The 18,364-nt window shown below is 52.6% G+C and overlaps 1 protein-coding gene across 2 annotated transcripts in view; it reads right to left on the reverse strand.

Moving 5' to 3' along the window:
• Positions 1 to 18,364, reverse strand: part of SFXN5 (sideroflexin 5) — an 86,077-nt gene that overhangs the window by 39,254 nt on the left and 28,459 nt on the right. Inside the window, exons 4-9 of one of the 2 annotated variants that reach the window (XM_042021957.1) lie at positions 16,627 to 16,653; positions 15,365 to 15,419; positions 13,441 to 13,466; positions 8,573 to 8,626; positions 6,846 to 6,902; positions 5,870 to 5,935 (exon numbers count right to left, since the gene is read on the reverse strand). In XM_042021957.1, coding sequence (XP_041877891.1) covers positions 5,870 to 5,935; positions 6,846 to 6,902; positions 8,573 to 8,626; positions 13,441 to 13,466; positions 15,365 to 15,419; positions 16,627 to 16,653 — 285 coding nt within the window. The remainder of the gene's footprint in view (positions 1 to 5,869; positions 5,936 to 6,845; positions 6,903 to 8,572; positions 8,627 to 13,440; positions 13,467 to 15,364; positions 15,420 to 16,626; positions 16,654 to 18,364) is intronic. The other variant, XM_042021958.1, reaches the window with a different exon arrangement.

Here is an 18,364-nt window from a genome sequence, read left to right on the forward strand (position 1 = left end):
AGGGAGGAATGGGATTGCTGGCACAGGAAGGAATGGGATTGATGGCATGGGGAGGAATGGGATTGCTGTCACTGCTTCCACCCTGAGCCTGCCCTGGCCCAGCCTGAGGCCGTTCCCTCTCCTCCTGTCCCTGTTCCCTGCGAGCAGAGCCTGACCCGTCCCCCCCCGGCTGCCCCCTCCTGTCAGGGAGTTCCAGAAAGGGAAAAGGATCCCTCTGGATCCCCCTTTGCTCCAGGCTGAGCCCCCTTCCCAGCTCCCTCAGCTGCTCCTGGGGCTCCAGCCCCAGTACAGACAGATCAGGACACTGAAATTGTTCTGCTGCTCTCCAGTTTCCACCTGATTTGGTTCTGAACACACCCAAGGGTAACTCCACAGACCTTCACAGTTTTGCTCGCTGTGGATAACCCAGAGCACCAGTAAATCCCACTGGCAGCTGTTCCCGACCTCCAGTGGCTCATCCAGAGCCAGGATTTAGGGTCAGGAAGCAAGAAAGAACTTCCAAAATGAAAAGCTCTGGGTCTGTCTGTGAAGAGCTGCTTTAAACACCCTCCTGTGGGGCCAGCAGCGAGCCCAAGGGCGGTCATTAGGAGCTGACATCAATGGCATTAATTTTAACCCGGGTTACCTGGTGAGGTGAAGGAAAAGGAACACCCAGGTGCTGAGCAGGCACACTGGAAGTGCAGGATCAACCCAAACCCCCAGCCCGGCTGCAGCCGCTTCTCCCTCTCACCCAGAAGATGACAGAACACCTACTTCTGTCAGAATTAGCTCAGGTTGCTAAGTGAGAACCAAATATTTATTTGTCTCTGACTGACAAGCCCATAAACCCCAAACCTGCACTGAAATAAACCCGGTTAGAAGTTACAAACCCATGTCTGGTGGGAAGGGGGGAGCTTGGAAATTGGGGCAAACCCCCAGCCCTGCACGTCAGAGGGGCCGAGCTCACACTCCCGCCCGGGCACCCCTTCCACTGGGGGGGAGCTGAGGCCCTGCCCCAAGGGAAGCTCAGTGTCACCAGGACTGTCACCGAGGCAATTCCTGGCCAAGCTACAGCCCCAAAACTGGCCCTGTGCCCCTGCCTGGGCTCCTCAGAGCCCATCCTGTCCCAGGGAGGGGCAGTGCCAGCAGCACCCATGGCCACGGCCCCTCCAGGGCACGCGGAGTGGGCACCAGATGGACAAGGAGAGGCTGACCTGAGCACGGAGCTGAGCACAACCCCCAGGAAACGTGGCCAGAAGGTGCTGCCACAGAGGAAAAACCCTTTGGAGAGTCCCCACAAGGTCTCCAGCAGCACAAGGAGCAAGACCTGGAGCTGCTCTTGGCAGAACTTGCAGCTGTGATTGGGGAAATTGAAAAGCTGATGGATAAAGCTCCGATCCCAACGGAGACCCACGGGAAAGACGTGAGAGGCTTCAGGGAGAAGGTACAGAGGGACACAGAGAGTGACCCCGTGGCTGCAGCTGAGGCCACCTGGGTTAACCCCACCAAAGGTCCCGGCACCAGTGCAGCAAACGGGGAATGGCTGCTCATGGTCCTTGGCTGGGGCCGATTTAATTTTCAGGTGTTTCAGCACAGCCCCAAAAGTCACTTCTGACCCCAAAATGAAGTTTGAGTCTAAAGCCAAAGTCCTGAAGAGCTGGGTCAGAACCAAAAGGGAGCAGCAATACCACAGCAAATGGAGTTTGGGTCTGAAATTAGGAATCAAATCCTGGAATGGTTTGGGTCGGATGGCAGGGACACCTTCCACTGTCCCAGGGTGCTCCAGCCTGGCCTTGGACACTTCCAGGGATGGGGAAGCCCCAGTTTCCCGGGGCAAAAGAAACCTATTTCCATATAAAAATAATAATCTTATTATCAATAATTATTATATATATAAAATTACAATATATAAAAAGCAATCATTACCAATAAAATCGGCTTCATGCAGCTTTTTTAACCTTCTAAAAGTGTGAAAAACAGCAGAGTAAGAGTTTGTGTGTGTCAGCTGGGAAGAGTTTCTGTCTAATTACAGCCCCCCTGATCCGTGCAGCTCTTGGCACTGGAATACTGGGGGAATAAAAAATTCCAAACATTTCAAACATGCTTGGTCTTTCTCAAGTCTTTTTACTTCTCCCCGCCTTTGTTTGCCTTGTTTAGGAGAACCAGCTGGTATTAATTGCACTTCATCCACCACCAGCATGAACAGCAGCCAGATATCAGGAACTGGAGCCTAATCCCAGGAATCCACTCAATTGTTTGGGAAAAAAAATTACATTATCACTCTGTTCAGAGCTGCAGTAAAATGAGGGAGTGAAAGAAAAGGCAGGAGAGAGGCTGGTGGGGGGAGAGTGGGACAAAAATAAACTACAATCATAGAAAAAGAAACAGATTTTAGAGGATGGAATTCCCAGAGCAGCTGGGGCTGCCCCTGGACCGCCTGGCAGTGCCCAAGGCCAGGCTGGACACTGGGGCTTGGAGCAGCCTGGGATGGTGGGAGGTGTCCCTGCCATGGATGGGGTGGGATGGGACGGGCTTTGGGATCTGTTACAACCCAAACACCTTTCCCAGCCTTATTTCAAGCGATTCCTTCACCTGAGTCATGCACAGGAGAAGGGATGAAATTCTGGAGCTGGCACAGCTCTCCCTGCACGAAGCTGTGCTGTGACTTGGGCTGGGATGGGAGTAGGTGGAGAGGACAGGGAACGTTGGGTTAAAATATGGAATGAACGAATATTGACTCCTCCCCAAATTCCTCCTGTAGAGCTGGAAACCAGGAGCTGTGGTGGTAGCAATTCCTCTCTCTCTAAAAAGGGAAGAAAATCAGGAAATTTGCAAATACTTCCCAAGACTTCTTGTTTAACTGCAAGACAAAGAGGCCAAAATCTGCTCATCCATCACCTGAGGAAGGAATCTGCTCGTCCCTGGTGTGAGGACACGGGGGGTGAGGCCGGTGGGAAGCACAGGCACAAACCCACTGCTCTGCCCTCTCTGCGCTCCTCCTGGCCCTTTTCCAACTGCAGCCAGGGAAGGGGCTCACTGCCATGACTGACCCCGGATCCAAACCCCTCCCTGCTCTGCAGGGCTTTCTCCAGGCTGGTGGGAATTGTGAGGGACTTCAGGACACGACATTCCACAGTAACACACACAGCAGGAGTGGTCCCAGCTGGAACGTCTGTGGGGACACCGGGGCGCAGCGACCTCATTGCACACCCCCTGTGCCACTGCCTGCTCCACTGGGGACGTCTCCCAACATCAGGAAGGAGAAGAACCTCTAAAGGCTGCTGCCCTTCGTGCTCCATGTAGAGGAGAACCTCCCAACATCAGGGAAAAGCACCTGTGAAGGCTGCTGCCCTTCATATTCCACATGGAGGAAAACCTTCCAAGATCAGGAGAGAGAAGAACCTCTAAAGGCTGCTGCCCTTCATACTCCACGTGGAGGAAAATGTACCAACATCAGAAAAAGCACCTGTGAAGGCTGCTGCCCTCCATGCTCTGCCTGGAGGAAAACTTTTCAATATCCAGAAGGAGAAAAACCTTTAAAGGCTGCTGCCCTTCATGCTCTGCCTGGAGGAAAACCTTCCAACATCAGGAAGGAGAACCTCTAAGGGCTGCTGCCCTTCAAGCTCCATGTGGAGGAAAAAGCACCTGTGAAGGCTGCTGCCCTTCATACTCCACGTGGAGGAAAACCTCCTTCCAACATCAGGAAGGAGAAGAACCCACAAAGGTTTTTGCCCTTCTCCACCCCACAACATCCAGGGGTCCACGGAAAGCTCCTGCCTGTCCCTGCAGCACTATTCTGACCCCCCTGAGCACCACAGCTCCAGGCCCCTGCTATTCCACACCCCCAGGGCTTCCCAGTGGGATCCCAGTCTGGGGGGACACCGTGGCACCTCCGAGGAGGCAGCAGCTCCCCCTGCAATGGGCTGAAATGCCCCACATTTATTACCTCCAAATCTGATGGAGTTTCTCACACCTCCTTTCCCAGGGGTGTTCTCACAGCACCCCGAAGGTCCTGTCTGCACTCTGCACCTGCCCTTCTGCCCCAGCCTCTCTGCAGGACCCGAGCCAGCCCAAGGAGTTAAAGATTCCCAAGCCCTGCATCAGCTGTCCCAGCACGGACACCTCCACACTCCAGGGGCTCCTTACCAAAGCCTCCCGGCTTCTCGGGGGCCACAAGTCTGCCAAGATCCTTGTCCGTGTGTGCTGCCCCTCTAATGTGCCCCTGTTCCAAGAGGGAGAGGAGCATCAGTGCCAAAACCACGGACTCAGCGGCGCCGCAGCGTGCCGGGGTTGGAAGGCAGGCTGTGAGTGGCAGCAGCACGTCCAGCCAGGAGTGTCACCGTGGGGACTCACAAGGTGACAAAAATGCTGGCCTAAGGACTGAGGAGGTCAGTGAAGCCATCCCACGCTTCCCCAGGGAGCTGTGGATGGAAAAGCGAAGCATTGAGGTTGTTGGGGTGGGGACTGGGGTTAAAGTTCAGCTGGAAAAGCGGGCACGGCTCCGCGGGGTGACGGAGCTCAGCGGGGCCAGGCTGGGCTGGGAGCAGGGTGAGTCTGCAGGAAGGGACAGCAGAGGGGACAGCAGCAGCAGCCCTGCCTGGCACACAGACATTGTGACATGGAAAACCATCCAGAACAGCTGTATCCCATAAAATGGGCAGTTTCCCTCAAAACCTCGGGCACTTCAACAACTCCACACCCTTTGGAAAAGGGTCCGGCAGCTGCAGAAGGAGCAAGAGCAAACCCTCTGGGACCTGAGAAAGTGGGGAAATGTCTTGGCCAGAGGAAAAAACACCAACTGCTGTGGGATCTTTAATGATCCAAAGGAAAAGGTTCAGCCACTCAGTTCAGAGGCTCATTGGAAAACCCAGTAACTTCCCCAAGTTGCTCCTCAAAACTGTTCCTGCCCCTCTGGGATGAGCTGATCCTGCTCCTGATGTCAACCTGTGCTCCTGGGAACGGGATATTAAAAGCCACAAGACTGTGATTTTAGGAATGGTGAAAGCTCCTCTCTCTCAGATTTTTTCACACAGAACTTCAGAGGAGGCCCTGGAGCTGCTCCAGGGCTGGAGCCCCTCTGCTCTGGATCAGCCTGGGAGAGCTGGGAACGTTCCCCTGGAGAAGGGAAGGAGCCAGGGAGAGCTGCGAGCCCCTTGCAGGGCCTAAAGGGGCTCCAGGAGAGCTGCAGAGGGACTGGGGCCAAGGCCTGGAGGGCCAGGAGGCAGGGAATGGCTTCCCAGTGGGAAAGGGGAGCTTGGGCTGGGATGTTGGGAAGGAATTGCTGGCTGGGAGGGTGGGGAGGCCCTGGAATGGAATTGCCAGAGCAGCTGGGGCTGCCCCTGGATCCCTGGCAGTGCCCAAGGCCAGGTTGGAGCACCCTGGGACAGTGGGAGGTGTCCCTGCCATGGATGGGGTGGGATGGGATGATCCTTAAGGTCCCTTCCCTCCCAAACCATTCCAGGATTCCATGCCATGGCCCGAACACCATCTCCAGCCCGAAACACGTCCACAGGGAAAGCTGTAATTCCCAGCACTGGGCATCAAGGTGATCCCCAGGAGAACATTCCAGAACCCTGCCTCTCCTCAGCTGCCACCCAGGACCCTGCAGCCTCGAGGTCTCTAATTTGGCCATGGTTAATTAATTCACCACCAATTCATGCACATGGGGAGAGTTGGAGTTCACAGAGCAGCAAAGCCGCAGCGCAGGAGGTGCTGGAATTCTGGTGGAAAGCTTGGGCATGCAGGGACAGGCACCCCTCAGGTGGCAGCATTCGCTGGTTATCAGGACTGAACGGAGTCAATTAAAGGATGCAAACATGCTTGGAACCCAAAAAACATCTCCCAAGCAGCTCCTTAGTCATGAAATCCAGAGATATAAAGAGTTACCCACTGCTATTGAGACAGCACTTATGACAGCTCCCAAGTAGCCCTGGATGAACTTGGATGTCGGAGAAGGCTTTGGAAAGAAAAACAAAACATATTTTCAATAAACAAACTTCTGGTTATTAATATTCAACCCTTTTTTCCCCCCCCTTTTTTGTTTGTTTGTTTGTTTAGTTTTTGGTGTATTTGTTTCAAAGCAGAGACAGGTTTAATTTTGTCATATTGTTCTGTGACACACGGTCTGTCATCCCGAGAGGCAAAAGCGAGGGAAGCTGCGGCCTCCTGAGCGAGGTTAAAGGGAATGGAAAATTAATTGGCATCAGAAAATTATAATAATAGCAGCTCAAAGGAGGGATGTGAGTGAAATTCAGCAAATGGCACCAAATTAGCATTTCTACCATCGAGTGCTGAACCCCAAACTCGCCACAGTCAATATTTTGTCTGTGAAATGTTCTCTCAGTGAGCTGGACGGATTCCAGCTCTGCTTCCCACATCCCAGCACGGGATGAATGGAGGCTGAGGAGAAGGACGGGAGCAGGAGCAGCCCCACCAAGGAGGGGAGCAGGAGCAGTCCCAGCACTTCCCTCCAGCTCCCAGGCACAGCCCCAGCACTTCCCACTGCAGCCAGCGTGTGCAGAATCCTTGGGAGCTGGCGGCGGGATCACGGAGCTTCCTCCTGCTCCCCCAAAGCCAGGGATCATTCTGCTCTGTGCTCTTAGATCCCAGTTAAACCATTCCAGACCAGTCAGGACCCTGCACTGGTTCAGCTCCGAGGCCCTGAGCCCCATTTCCGTGCCTCGAGCGATTCCCAGATCCTCGTGCCGGTTACACTGAGTTTAAACACGGCAGAGTGGCCAGTCTAGAAATCCCTCCATGCCCACTGCGGAGGTGTCACGGACAGGGCAGAGCCGGGATTTGTGTTTCCCTGCCGGCCGGGCCCCAGGGCCGTGCCCACAGCGGGCTCCGGGCCGCGCGCGGCTCACCTTGCTCGCGTTGCGGTTTGCATAGTTCACACACGCGTTGTGGCTCTGGTTCAACCACTGCAGGGACAGAGGAGACACGGCGTCAGCACAAACCCAACAGGATCCGTGATTCTGGGAGCTCTGCGGGAGAAACCATCTGCCTCCGGGCTGCTGCCAGCTCAGCACCTCGCTGGGGCAGGGTCTAGGCCCGCTTCGATGCCCTTTTGAAGGGAAGGATGGAAATTCCAAGGTACCCGGTGTCCTGAGGGCAGCTCTGCTTCCCTGGAGGCTGCATGGACAGCTCCTCCCCTGGCCTGATCCCCCTCAGTGCTGTTGGCCTTTATTTTCACAGAGTCCTAGGATCCCTGAGCTTGGAAAATCCCTCCAGGGTCATTGAGTCCAAGCTGTGCCCGATCCCCCCCTTGTCACCAGCCCAGAGCACTGAGTGCCATGTCCAGGCCTTCCCCGGACACCTCCAAACGTCCCTGGGCAGCCCCTGCCAAGGCCTGAGCACCCTTAATGTGAAGAAATTCCTCCTGATCACATCCATCTGCAGCCAGGAGGCAGGATGAAGCCCAGCTGCCATTCCAGCAGTCACCTCCTGAGCTCCAAAGGCTCCCAGAGGGTCATGGGAGGAGCAGGAGATGAGGAGATGTCCCAGCTTGTGGATACAGAGGGCATTAAACTGGCATTGGAGCAGAGCAGCTGTGGCTGCCCCATCCCTGGAAGTGTCCAAGGCCAGGCTGGATGGGGCTCAGAGCACCCCGGGGTAGTGGGAGGTGTCCCTGCCCACCTGGGGTGGAAAGGGATGGGCTTTAAGGTCCCTTCCCACCCCAAACCAGTCTGGGATTCCATCCCAGATGTCCCTAAACAGGGGAGGCGAGTGGCCTTCAAGCCCCTGAGTGATTCAGGATGTCCCCAGCAGGTGAAGCCAGCTGGGACAGCTCCCAGCCCAACCCACCAGGCCACAATCCCTGGCACGTCCCGCTGTGCTCCCGGCTCCGCCGCCTTCCTGACGCTCCAGGCAGATCCCACTCTGCTCGGAGCCTCCCTGACTGCAGAGCTCTCTATCCCCACTCACACTGCAGACAATAAAAAGGCATTTGCCACTAAAAAGGAGGCTGAAAATAACTTGTTCCTTCGTTTCAGCTGGCGGTGGAATCACACTTGTGGTGTGTTTACTATGGATCTCTCCTTCCCGTGCCTGCTTCCTCCCCTTACTCTTAATTCCCGGAATTTCAGTGGGGAATTACACCAGCACCTCCCCACACACAGATTATGTTCCCCCAAAGCTCCTGCAGCAGACCGAATGCAGAGGTCCTGGCCTTTGCCATGCACACCTACTCCCAAATTTCCCGGGACTGCCATTCCCATCCCTGCACAGATGTTGCCCTTCCAATGCGAATTTCCCCAAGGAAGATCCCAACTCCCGGTCCTCCAAAAGGCAGATGTGTGAGTTTAGGGCCAGCACTTCCATGGACCATTGACACCCGGACAAAACGGCTCCAAAAAGCTGGATTTTGGTTGTGGCCCGTTCTGCCTCTCCCTTGCCACGGCACAGGCAGGTGTGGGGTGAACTGTGGAAGCCAAGGTTTGCTCACAGCCCCTCCCCGGCCTTTCCCTAAATGCACCCAGCCACATCCTGTCCCTGGAGCACGGCCAGGGTGGGACAGCCAGCCCTGGTTTGTGCTCTGGGCAGAACTCAGCTTCCCCCTGCCCACATTCCCACCCTTCCCAAGGAGCGTTACCTGCCAAAACACAGTGGAGGCCAGGGTCTGGTTGGGCAGGAGAAGACCAACAACCTGCAAGAAGAGAGATTCCCTCGTTATTAAAGCAGCCCTGCTTTGCTTTCTGTGCTTCTCCAGGCGTGCAAACGGCCAAGCTGATTTCTTCAATTATCCTCATTTCTGGCTTTATTTCATTCCTGGCTTTTTTTTCATCCCAGTCATTATCAGCCTCCTGCCTCCCCGTTTTCCAGGGCTGGCACTGGCTGATGGCACTGCCCCTGGAAGCTCTGCACCCTTAATCACCGCTTGTAACACACCCTGAAAATCCCCCAGCAGCTGACACTGCCCGAAGATCCCGTTAAAATCCAAACAATTCCTGAATCCAGGAATATTTCAGGAGGGAAACACAAACACTGCACGAAGGCAAGAAGAGTTCAAAGTCGTCACTGCTGGCAGTGAACGGGGGGTTTCTCATTTTCCTTTGGCACATTCCCTGTTTGAAGCACCAGGACAAAAATCCCACTGGGACATCTGAGGACAGCAGAGCCACCTGGGAGCACTTTGCTCCTGTTTGGGAGCCTGGGATTCATTTTAATTAATTAATTAATTAATTGATCTCTGTTGGTGTCACACCCCAAGCTGCGCAGACTCCGCTGGGGCTGGCAGCCGCTGTCCCCCCGAGGCTCAGGGCAGCCTGGCCCAGCACATCTGGCCAGATGTTCCCTGCTGGGGCCTGCACTGGAGTGCCAGAGGCTCTGTGAGGTCACCCGTGGCAGCACCTGAGGCCACCCAGGTGTGTCCTGGGTCTGAGGGTGTCCTTGGGCCGTGTCTCACCGCGCCATGGGGACAGAGCTCCACAAAACCCATCCCTGACACACAAAACACCTGGCTTAGGGCCATGTTTTCCTGCTTTAGGGAAGGTTTTTCTTGGTTTAGGGCCATTTTTTCCTGGTTTAGGGCAGTTTTTCTAGTTTTAGGGCCATGTTTTCCTAGTTTAGGGCCATTTTTCCTTTCAGAGCATAAGAAGCTGAAGAAGAGGAACGGGAAGCAGAGCAAGGGGATCCCAACCATCAGCCCCACAAACACAGACAGGACAACAAATTATCAGCAAGAAACAGGTGAGACTCGAGACTCCCTGACATCATTCCCTCCTTTCCTGTGCCCTAAACACCCCGTGTTGCTGGAGACATTTTCTGGCTGCAAAATCCCACGGAGAGAAGAGGCCGAGCAACCCCTTCAATCCCGACCCCTTTATTTCCAGGCCACTCATGTCTCCGAGGCAGGAAAGCCGTGAGCTCACTCCCACCCTCAGACCTTCCCCACCGTTTCCTCCCAGTTTATTCCCAAGAATCTGGGGAGGAAGGGACCCTCCTGTCCCTGGGATGAGCTGAAGCCATCCCTGCGCATCTGCAGCAGCAGCTGGAGAGGAGGCAACGTCTCCACTCGGGACACGGAGAAACAACACCGAACAAAAGGGGAGCGCGCTTGGGCGGCCTCGTTTCATTCCCATCTTCCCTCCCTTCTCCTCCTCCTCCTCCAGCTTTTCCTCCCACAGCCTCTTGTGGAGTTGCAGTGACTTTGTTCCTTGGCCCGGCGCCAGCTCCGAGCGAGTCCCACTAATTTACGGCTGCGTTCCCCACGCGGAGCCCGGCATTAATTAACGCAGCACCAAACGAAGCCGCGGGGCCGGGACCCTCCTGCCCTGCGCTGCCTCGTGCCCCAGAGCCGGCGGGATGAGGAGGCTCCGGAAGAACACGGCGAGGCAGAGGCTGGGGCTGAGCGCCGGGGGAAAATTCCGGCGGAAAATAAATAAATAACAAAAAAGAGCACCCAAAATCTGTATGACTGAAAGAGGCACGTTTAAATGCAAACTCTCCATATGTGCAAGAGTCTGTCAAGAAATGTACAATTTCACTTTTAATTACTGTCAGGGGAAAAAATAACTAAGAAGGAAAACAAAATATAAAAAAAAAAAGGAAAAAAAAAAGAGCTTCTAAACACTGGCGAAGTATCAGCGACAGAATTTAATTGGTGATCAGGTGTGAAGGGCCCTTCGTGGCCCCAAAGCCACCACTCAGACATCAGGGAGCCCTGAGCAGCCCCAGCTCCCCTCTGCAAACCCCAAATCCTGCCTGAGGTGTCACTGACAGTCACCTGCAGCCCCAAATTCCCACCTGGGTCTTCAGAGGTTCTTCAAAACCTCATCATTTAAAAACCCTCCCGACTTTCCACGTCTGAGGGAAATCAGGTGCTAAAAGCTGTGGTGGCAGCAGGACTCTGCCCTCAAGGCCAAGTTTTTGGCTGAATTTCCAAAACGTGGATAAACCTTCCCCGTGGAGGAGGAAGCAGCAGCCCAGGGGAAGAGGCTGCAGCCCTGCAGCTGCTGTGCCCACCTCAGCCCTGCAGCACAGGGAGAGGGCTCCAGAGGCCGGATCCTGTCCCTCCTGGGCTGCAAACGGGGAAAAAGGGCAAAGCCAAACCCTGCACGCTCACCCACATCCCATCCTGTCCCCTCTCTGCCACCGGAGCGCTCCGGGGTCAGTCCCAAACCCGGCACGGAAAGGACGGAGAAGCAAAGCCCAGGGCTGTGACATGGGAAGAACAAACATTCCCGGGGTTCGGAGGTGTCAGGGGAGCTGCTGTGGGGCCAGGAGAGATCCCATTATTTCCCCCAGCCCTTAATGCCCTCCACAGTGAGCTACCCCAGACTGAATCATTCTGCAGGGGCTGCAGAGGGAAATACCCCAGGGGAGGGGGATGGCCCCACACTGCTCATCCCCACCCCGCTCACAGCTCCGGGGTGTCCAGCTGACCCCAAATCCCGCCCGGCTCGGGGACAAGGACGGCCCAGCCCGAGCCCAGCGCAGCCTCTCTTGAGGAAATCCCATCCCCCTTTGTGAAATACAAGCCTCAAACTGTTTTTATGCTGGAGCAGGCTGCCAATTTTGTCACTAAATTTCACAGATCGATTGGCATAAATGTTACATTTTAATTTTAACATTTGAAACGTTTGGGTTTTTTTTTTTTTTTTTTTTTTTCTAAATGACAAGAGGTTCCAGTTTATCCTTTACAGCTCCTGAAATTGGGCTCATCTGACAGCTCTCGGCTCCTCTGACAGCTCTGGATTGGGGCCGATTTCATTGTCAATTTGATCGTTAACTCATTTTTGTTTAACCTTTTCTTCTAAAATGCCCCACACAAAGTTCCCACCAAACCTCAGCTCACCACAACAAACAGCAGCAGCCCTGCTGATCCCCGGGTTTGGGGTCACCAACCTCGCTGTCCCCGCGTGGCAAGGGGGACAACCTCGAGCCAGGCCCAGAGCACCACAGGGTTTAAGGAGATTAAATTCAGGGTATTTTGCTCCTTCGGCTATTTTAATGATCTAATGAGCTGAAGCAAGAGCTGCTGGCTTTGGGGACAAACTGACTCTGGACACCAATTTTTTTGGGGCAAATTCTATGCTTCAGTTTCCCACGAAACTGGGGTTAATTAATCATTCCTGTTTGGATGAGCTGAGGTTTCAGCAGGAGGAGAGCAGGCAGAACTCTCTCCCTTCTGGCTTTTGCCACAGAGAGCACCCAAACACTCACAGAATTCACAATAACAAGGGCAAATCACCCCCGCCCTCAGCAATAACCTCAGGAGAGCACTCTCTGCTTTAATCAATAACCTCAGGAGAGCACCCTCTGCTTTAATTAACCCAAACGAGAGCACACCACACCGGCCTGGCCGAGCTGCAGCTCCTCACGTTGGGCAGAGACCCTTAAACCATGGAAATGCACAATGAAAGTGTCCAAAAATGAAATCTGAGAGTTGCAGGAGTTGCCTTTTGCAGGCAACGAGTTCAGCTTTGCGGAGGGAGAGATGAAAATGGTGAAGGAGGTTGTGGGAACGATGTTAAATGGATCAATAACCTCAACCAGAGGCTGGGTTAATTCATCAACAACCTGACAGATAATAGATAAATAACCTCAATGTATTAATAATTAAATAACCTCAATAGTAGATAAATAACCTCAACCAGAGGCTGGGTTAATTCATCAATAACCTGACAGATAATAAAAAAGAACCTCTCTATAAGAATAGATAATTAACCTCAATAGTAGATAAACAACCTCAAATAGAGGCCAGGTTAATTCATCAATAACCTGATAGATATTAGATAAATATATCAATATTTATCTCAATACATTAATAGAGAAATAACCTCAATAATAGATAAATAAATAACCTCAGAGCTTGTGTTAATTCATACATAACCTCACATATAATAGATAATAACCTCAATATATTAATAAATAAATAACCTCAATAGTAGATAAATAACCTCAAATAGGGGCTGGGTTAACTCATCAATAACCTGATAGATAATAGATAAATAACCTCAATATATTAATAAATAAATAACCTCAATAATAGAGAAATAACCTCAGAGCTTGTGTTAATTCATAGATAACCCCATAAACAGGAGATAAAGAAACTCAATGTATTAATAGATAAAAAAACTTTAGTAACAGATAAACATCCTCGTCCAAAGGGTGGCTTAATCCATCAATATCCTCATACAGAGCAGATGAATAACATCAATATAGTAACAGATCAAGAACCTCAATAAGAGATAAATAAACTCAACCCGAGGCTGGTTTAATACATGTATAACACTTAAATAACCTGATATATAATAGATAAAAAACCTTGGTGTATCAGCAGATAAGAACCCCTGAATAACAGATAAATACCCTCACCCAGAGGGTGGGTTTTCCATGATGGAACCCTTGTTGACAGGAAACAGGGAAGGTGGGAATCCTGTGGGAATGTCACAGGGGGCAGAGGTGGAGAACTGCACTAAGGAAAGCATTTCCTGGTGCCCACAATGAAATACTTACAATGGGGGTTCCAAAGGGAATGTAACCTATGGATAGAAAAAGAAGAGAAGAATGAGCTTTAATTTGAATTACTGTCCCAGCTTAGGGGAGAGGCCACCCCTGGCACTGCCACCAGCTCCACACCACCCTGGGACATCCTGGCACATCCTACTCCTGATGCACCAGCCAACAACTGCAGCATCCTCCTGGTTTTCCCATCCTTTATTTGCTTTTCTTGGGTGGCAGTGTGCGACTTTCCCCAAAACTGAGAGCGCTGAGGTGGGAAAGGTGTCCCCAGTAAGCCCAGTCTGTGCCAGCTCGTGGTGGGCACTCCTCACCCAGCCCAGCCCAGGGTGAGAGCCCGGCCAGGCCCTGCTCCCGTGGCCCTGGAGCAGCTGGACCCTGCCTGGGCTGACCAGGGGCTGCTGCCACGGCCAGGGGGGTCCTGCCCCCTGCCAGCCTCAGCCTGGCATCTGCTCCCTCCCCGTGCCAGCTCTGCTGCCACCAGACCTTCCCACACCTCCCTCACTGACCCGGGGCTCCCCCAGCCCCTTCCCCTCTGGCTGAGCCTGCTCCCACCAAGGAACACACCCTGGAGATGCTCCTGAAGCACTCAAGAGCTGCAGAGCCCATCCCAGGAGGAGCAGGACCGCGTCCCCACAGGTGGCACCTCCCTCCTTCCCCACCAGCCTCTCCTCTGGTGGTTTACACAGGAGAGCTCGTTTATTCCCAGCTCCTTTATTCCCAGCTCATTTATTCCCAGCTCATTTATTCCCAGCTGACCTGGGAAAGGACCAGGTAGAAGCTGAAGGAAGGGAATTTTCGGGATGGAGGAGAGAGGGACCGTGTCAGTCCCAGGGGCAGGGAGGTTCAGGCTCTCTGCTACAGGGAGAAGTCTTTTCCTCAAATGTTACTGAGCACCACAGAAATCAAACGCTTCACATCTCTCCCCTGCTACGGCTGCCAATTCCTGTGCTAATTATAATTCCTCTCTCTGACTTCCACAAGAAGGTCTCAGAGCATTTTCCCAATATTACTGAATTAACTTCCTGCATCCAATTTACAACCAGAAAGGGCAAAGACCTGAGAGGAAGAAACATTGAAAAGACAAATACAGGACAAGGCAGCACAGCCGAGGGTCCTGGCTTCTCTCCCCCCTCCACCCTCTGCATCATCCCCCAAGGAGCCGCAGCACAAAGCCCCCAGCCCTGGTAATTTTCCCCTGTGCCCAGCAGTCAGGCGAAGATGTTCCACCCAAAACCATGGAAAGGTCCTGTTTACTTAAATAAATCTGTTGGGAAAGCACCAGGGCTGCACTGGCATTCCCAGAAGAGCTGCTGGGGACCAGAGCACAGAGGGACACCCTAAAAAGGGGAGGGGGAGGCAATTTTTCATCATCCAACAGCTCATTAAGGCACAGAGAAGCTGATCCTTCCTGGAATCCCAGTGCTGGGGCTATGAGACATCAGAAATATCCCGTTCTTTCCTGGGGAATAAAACCCCCTCAGCCGCCTCCTCATCACCCAGTGAGGAGGGATCGAGCTGCTCACCTGTATTTTACACCCTTTGTGGTGTGGGCACCGAGTTTTGCCATTTAATTTGCAAAATTAAAATGCTCCCAACAGTGACAGATCCCTCAAAAATGCCAGAAAAGGCACTGGCTGGGATCCAGGTAAATTGGGAAGTTCCTGTCTCCTCCATGAGGAAGGGAAGGGAAGGGGAAGGGGAAGGGGAAGGGGAAGGGGAAGGGGAAGGGGAAGATGTTAAGCACTAGATCTCACAGTGGAATTTAGGATCCTCATTCTCCTCACCTGCAAAGGGATTTTGGTGTTGGAATTCCTCCTGATCTTGGCCTAATGTTGCCAAGATGCAATTCGAAAAGAGGAGAAACCCCCCCCCAATATCTGACACAAATTCCGAGTGAAATTCTGGGGGCAAACCGTACCTGACATTCGGAAAGGCATGAAGATGGTCTCGTTTGTGTCGGGGTGGATGATGGCCTGCAAGAGTGTCACCAAAGAGACACGGTGAGGGCACAGCACAGCCACCCTCAGCTCCAAACACCTCCTCTGAGCACGGGATTCCCCGTTTGGGACCCTCCCTGCTTGCACAGCTCCCACCAGAGGCAGCTGGGGCTCAGCAGCCTCCACAAAACCCCCTCCCCGCCCCGCTTTCCCCTCTCCTCGAGTGATTTAGCATCAGTTAATCATTTAGGAGGAAATAATTGACCCTGACATACAGAGAGTGGCTCTTTCTGGGTTCTGTGTCCCCAAAGCCATGCACAGCTGTACCTTAACCCCAGGAAAGGCAGATTGAGGAGGGGAAAAAGAAAATCATTTTCTGTCCCTGCCTGTTTTCAGCACCTCCATCGAGGCTGAAATGTCCTGGGTAGGGAAGCTGGGAAAAGCCCTGGCTGTGGAGAGGGATGGGGAGGGAATGAGGAGAGAAATCCCTTTATCCTGCTGGGGAAGCCAAGGGGTCACGGGGAAACCCCCACGGACTCAGGGTGCAAACACAGCGGGTGGCTTCAGCTCCAAGAACTTCTCCTCATCCACAGGTGGGGGTTCCATCCTGGAACTTCTCGCCCGCTTCAGGATGAGCTGGGATAACAACGGGCAGCCCTCTCTGGATGGCACCACAAGGGAGACCCAAAAAAACCCCACACAGGACCTGGATTTGCCAGAAAATCCAACCCTGATGTGCACCCACAGCTCCTCAGCCAGCCCTGGCGCCTCTGGAGACCCCAACCTCCATGGGAATCCTAAATCTGCTCCACAGATGAACAGCAGCACAGCTCACTTGGCCCATTTTTACCCAGATTTCCCCCCAGATTTTCTGCCAAGCCCAGGAGACTGCACTGGAATTAACTGGGAGTGAAAAATCAGTTCCCAAGGGATCTGGGAATGCGGGGAGGAAGGTACAGCACAGGCACAAACCTTCCCAAGGAACTGTCAAACTATTTGCAAAAGACTGGAGACAAGAAAGCTCTTGACTAGACAGGAAGGAGAAAATGAAGACATCAAAATATATAAATATATATAAAAAAAAATCAGGCTCTTTGGTGGCAGAGTGTTCTCTGCATTTACATTTCCATGGGAAGGCAAAACAGCAACTGGCAAAGGGAATGAGGGAGGACAGGAAAAAGGGAAAAAGCAGCAGTAGTTGGAAATAATAAAGAAAATAGAAAATATTAAAGAACTGTATTACCTGTTTGATTTTTTGAGCTCCCCACAGCTGGAGAAATAAAAGAGAACATTAAATGTTAAAATAAGCCAGTGTAGTTTTATCCCAAATCCCAAATATTCATCTTTTAGCTGCTGTGATAAACAAACACAAGGGATTGGGACAAAAACCTCATTTCCTGAGCTCTCCAGGATGGATTTAAAGATGCTTTACACACCTGAGCTCCTTCACAGCTGTGTGGGCAGCGAGGCCAGCAAGAGACAATATTGAACTTATATTAAATGGCAAAAAGAACAACAAGAGCCAGACTTCAGAGCTTTACAAATCCCAAATTCTCTGCTGCACAGAGACCTCAAGGTAAATTTAGCACAGCCTCTCCCTGGATGAGCTTCCTGCGGAAATCCAGCCTCGCTGGGGAACAAAGGTGGAGCGAGGCCTGCAGGGAGCACAGGGAGCTCTTCAAGCAAGCCCTGGGTTTAGAGTAAATAGAATAAACAACCACGAGTTGGCGCTTTTAAATGCACCCAAAAAATGCTCACAGAGAGGAAAAATCTCATTTGAAACTCTCACTGTTGCCTCCTGACAGCTTCCAAACACCCAAATCTGGCTCAGAGCGTGGAGAGGGATGAGCACTGAGGAGGAAACATCCTCTGAGAGGTGCAGGTGGGGATGAGGAGGAGACACCAAGCCCCAGAGGTGCTCTGGCACAGCCCCAGCCCCATGGTTTGCCCTTCCTTCTCAGGGGCAGAGGGGTTTCCTGCACAAATGACACCAAAATCCAAATTCTAACATCCAAACCAACCAAATGCTGATGTGCATCATTCCAGAGACGGATGGAAAGCCAGGACTCTGAAATATCCCTGGGTTTTGCTGTTAAAAACTCGTGTTCAGCCCCAGCCTGGGTCAGCCCCAAGGCCCCAGCGCCGGGACTGTGGCACCCCTGCCTGGGTTTGTTCTTCCCTCAGGTACTTGGAACCATAAATCCACCCTTTAACCTCCGTTTCGATTTAAAAAACACAGATTTGCTGCGAGCCAGGAGCCTGGCTGCTTCCCTGGCAAGGCTCCTTTGCCAATCTCTCCCCACCCTCATGGCTCTTTTACTTCTTTCCAATTTGTCAACATCCTCTTGAGTGGAGACCGCCAGGAACCAGGGGAATTATTCCAAGGGAGTTGTGCCGGAGCCAATCCCGGGGCAGGAGAACCTGGGGAGTTCTGCTCCTGCTGCTGCTGAGTCCCAGCATGGTGATGGCTCTTTTTGGCTCACGATCACCCCACCAAAACCCCGCCGGGTGCTGGGGTGCACCTGCAAATCAGCACTCACCCTGCTGAGTTCATCATCGTCAGGCTGTTAATTAAGCCTCATCCCTCACCCCAGGTTTATTGCCACTCCCAAATATAAATCCATTAAAATTTCGTTGGGATAAGGTGATTGCTCTGCTCTAAACGGCATCAATTGGCCCATTGATACCAACAGCCCCAGATTTCACTCCCAATTCATCCCACACTCCAAAATCGAGTTCTGTGATGAGCTCCACTGCTTGTGATGAGGAATTGAAGCTCTAAATGTCACATATCCACAGGAGTTTTCCTGAGGAAAAATTCCCTTTATAAGGAAAATCATTATTCCCCCTTTTCCAGGTGGAAAACAGAGGCTGGGGGACACAAAGGACAATCCCTGTGGGTGGTACAGACCAGGTGGGTCTAAATCCCAAAATCCGAAGGGAAGGAGGCTCCGTGCCCAGACAGTCACCAGGTCCCTACC

This window comes from Corvus kubaryi, unplaced genomic scaffold (genome assembly GCF_017639235.1).
Source record: "Corvus kubaryi isolate FWS band 111438036 unplaced genomic scaffold, C.kubaryi_AGA036_p1.0 37182, whole genome shotgun sequence".
NCBI classification, from domain to species: Eukaryota; Metazoa; Chordata; class Aves; order Passeriformes; family Corvidae; genus Corvus; species Corvus kubaryi.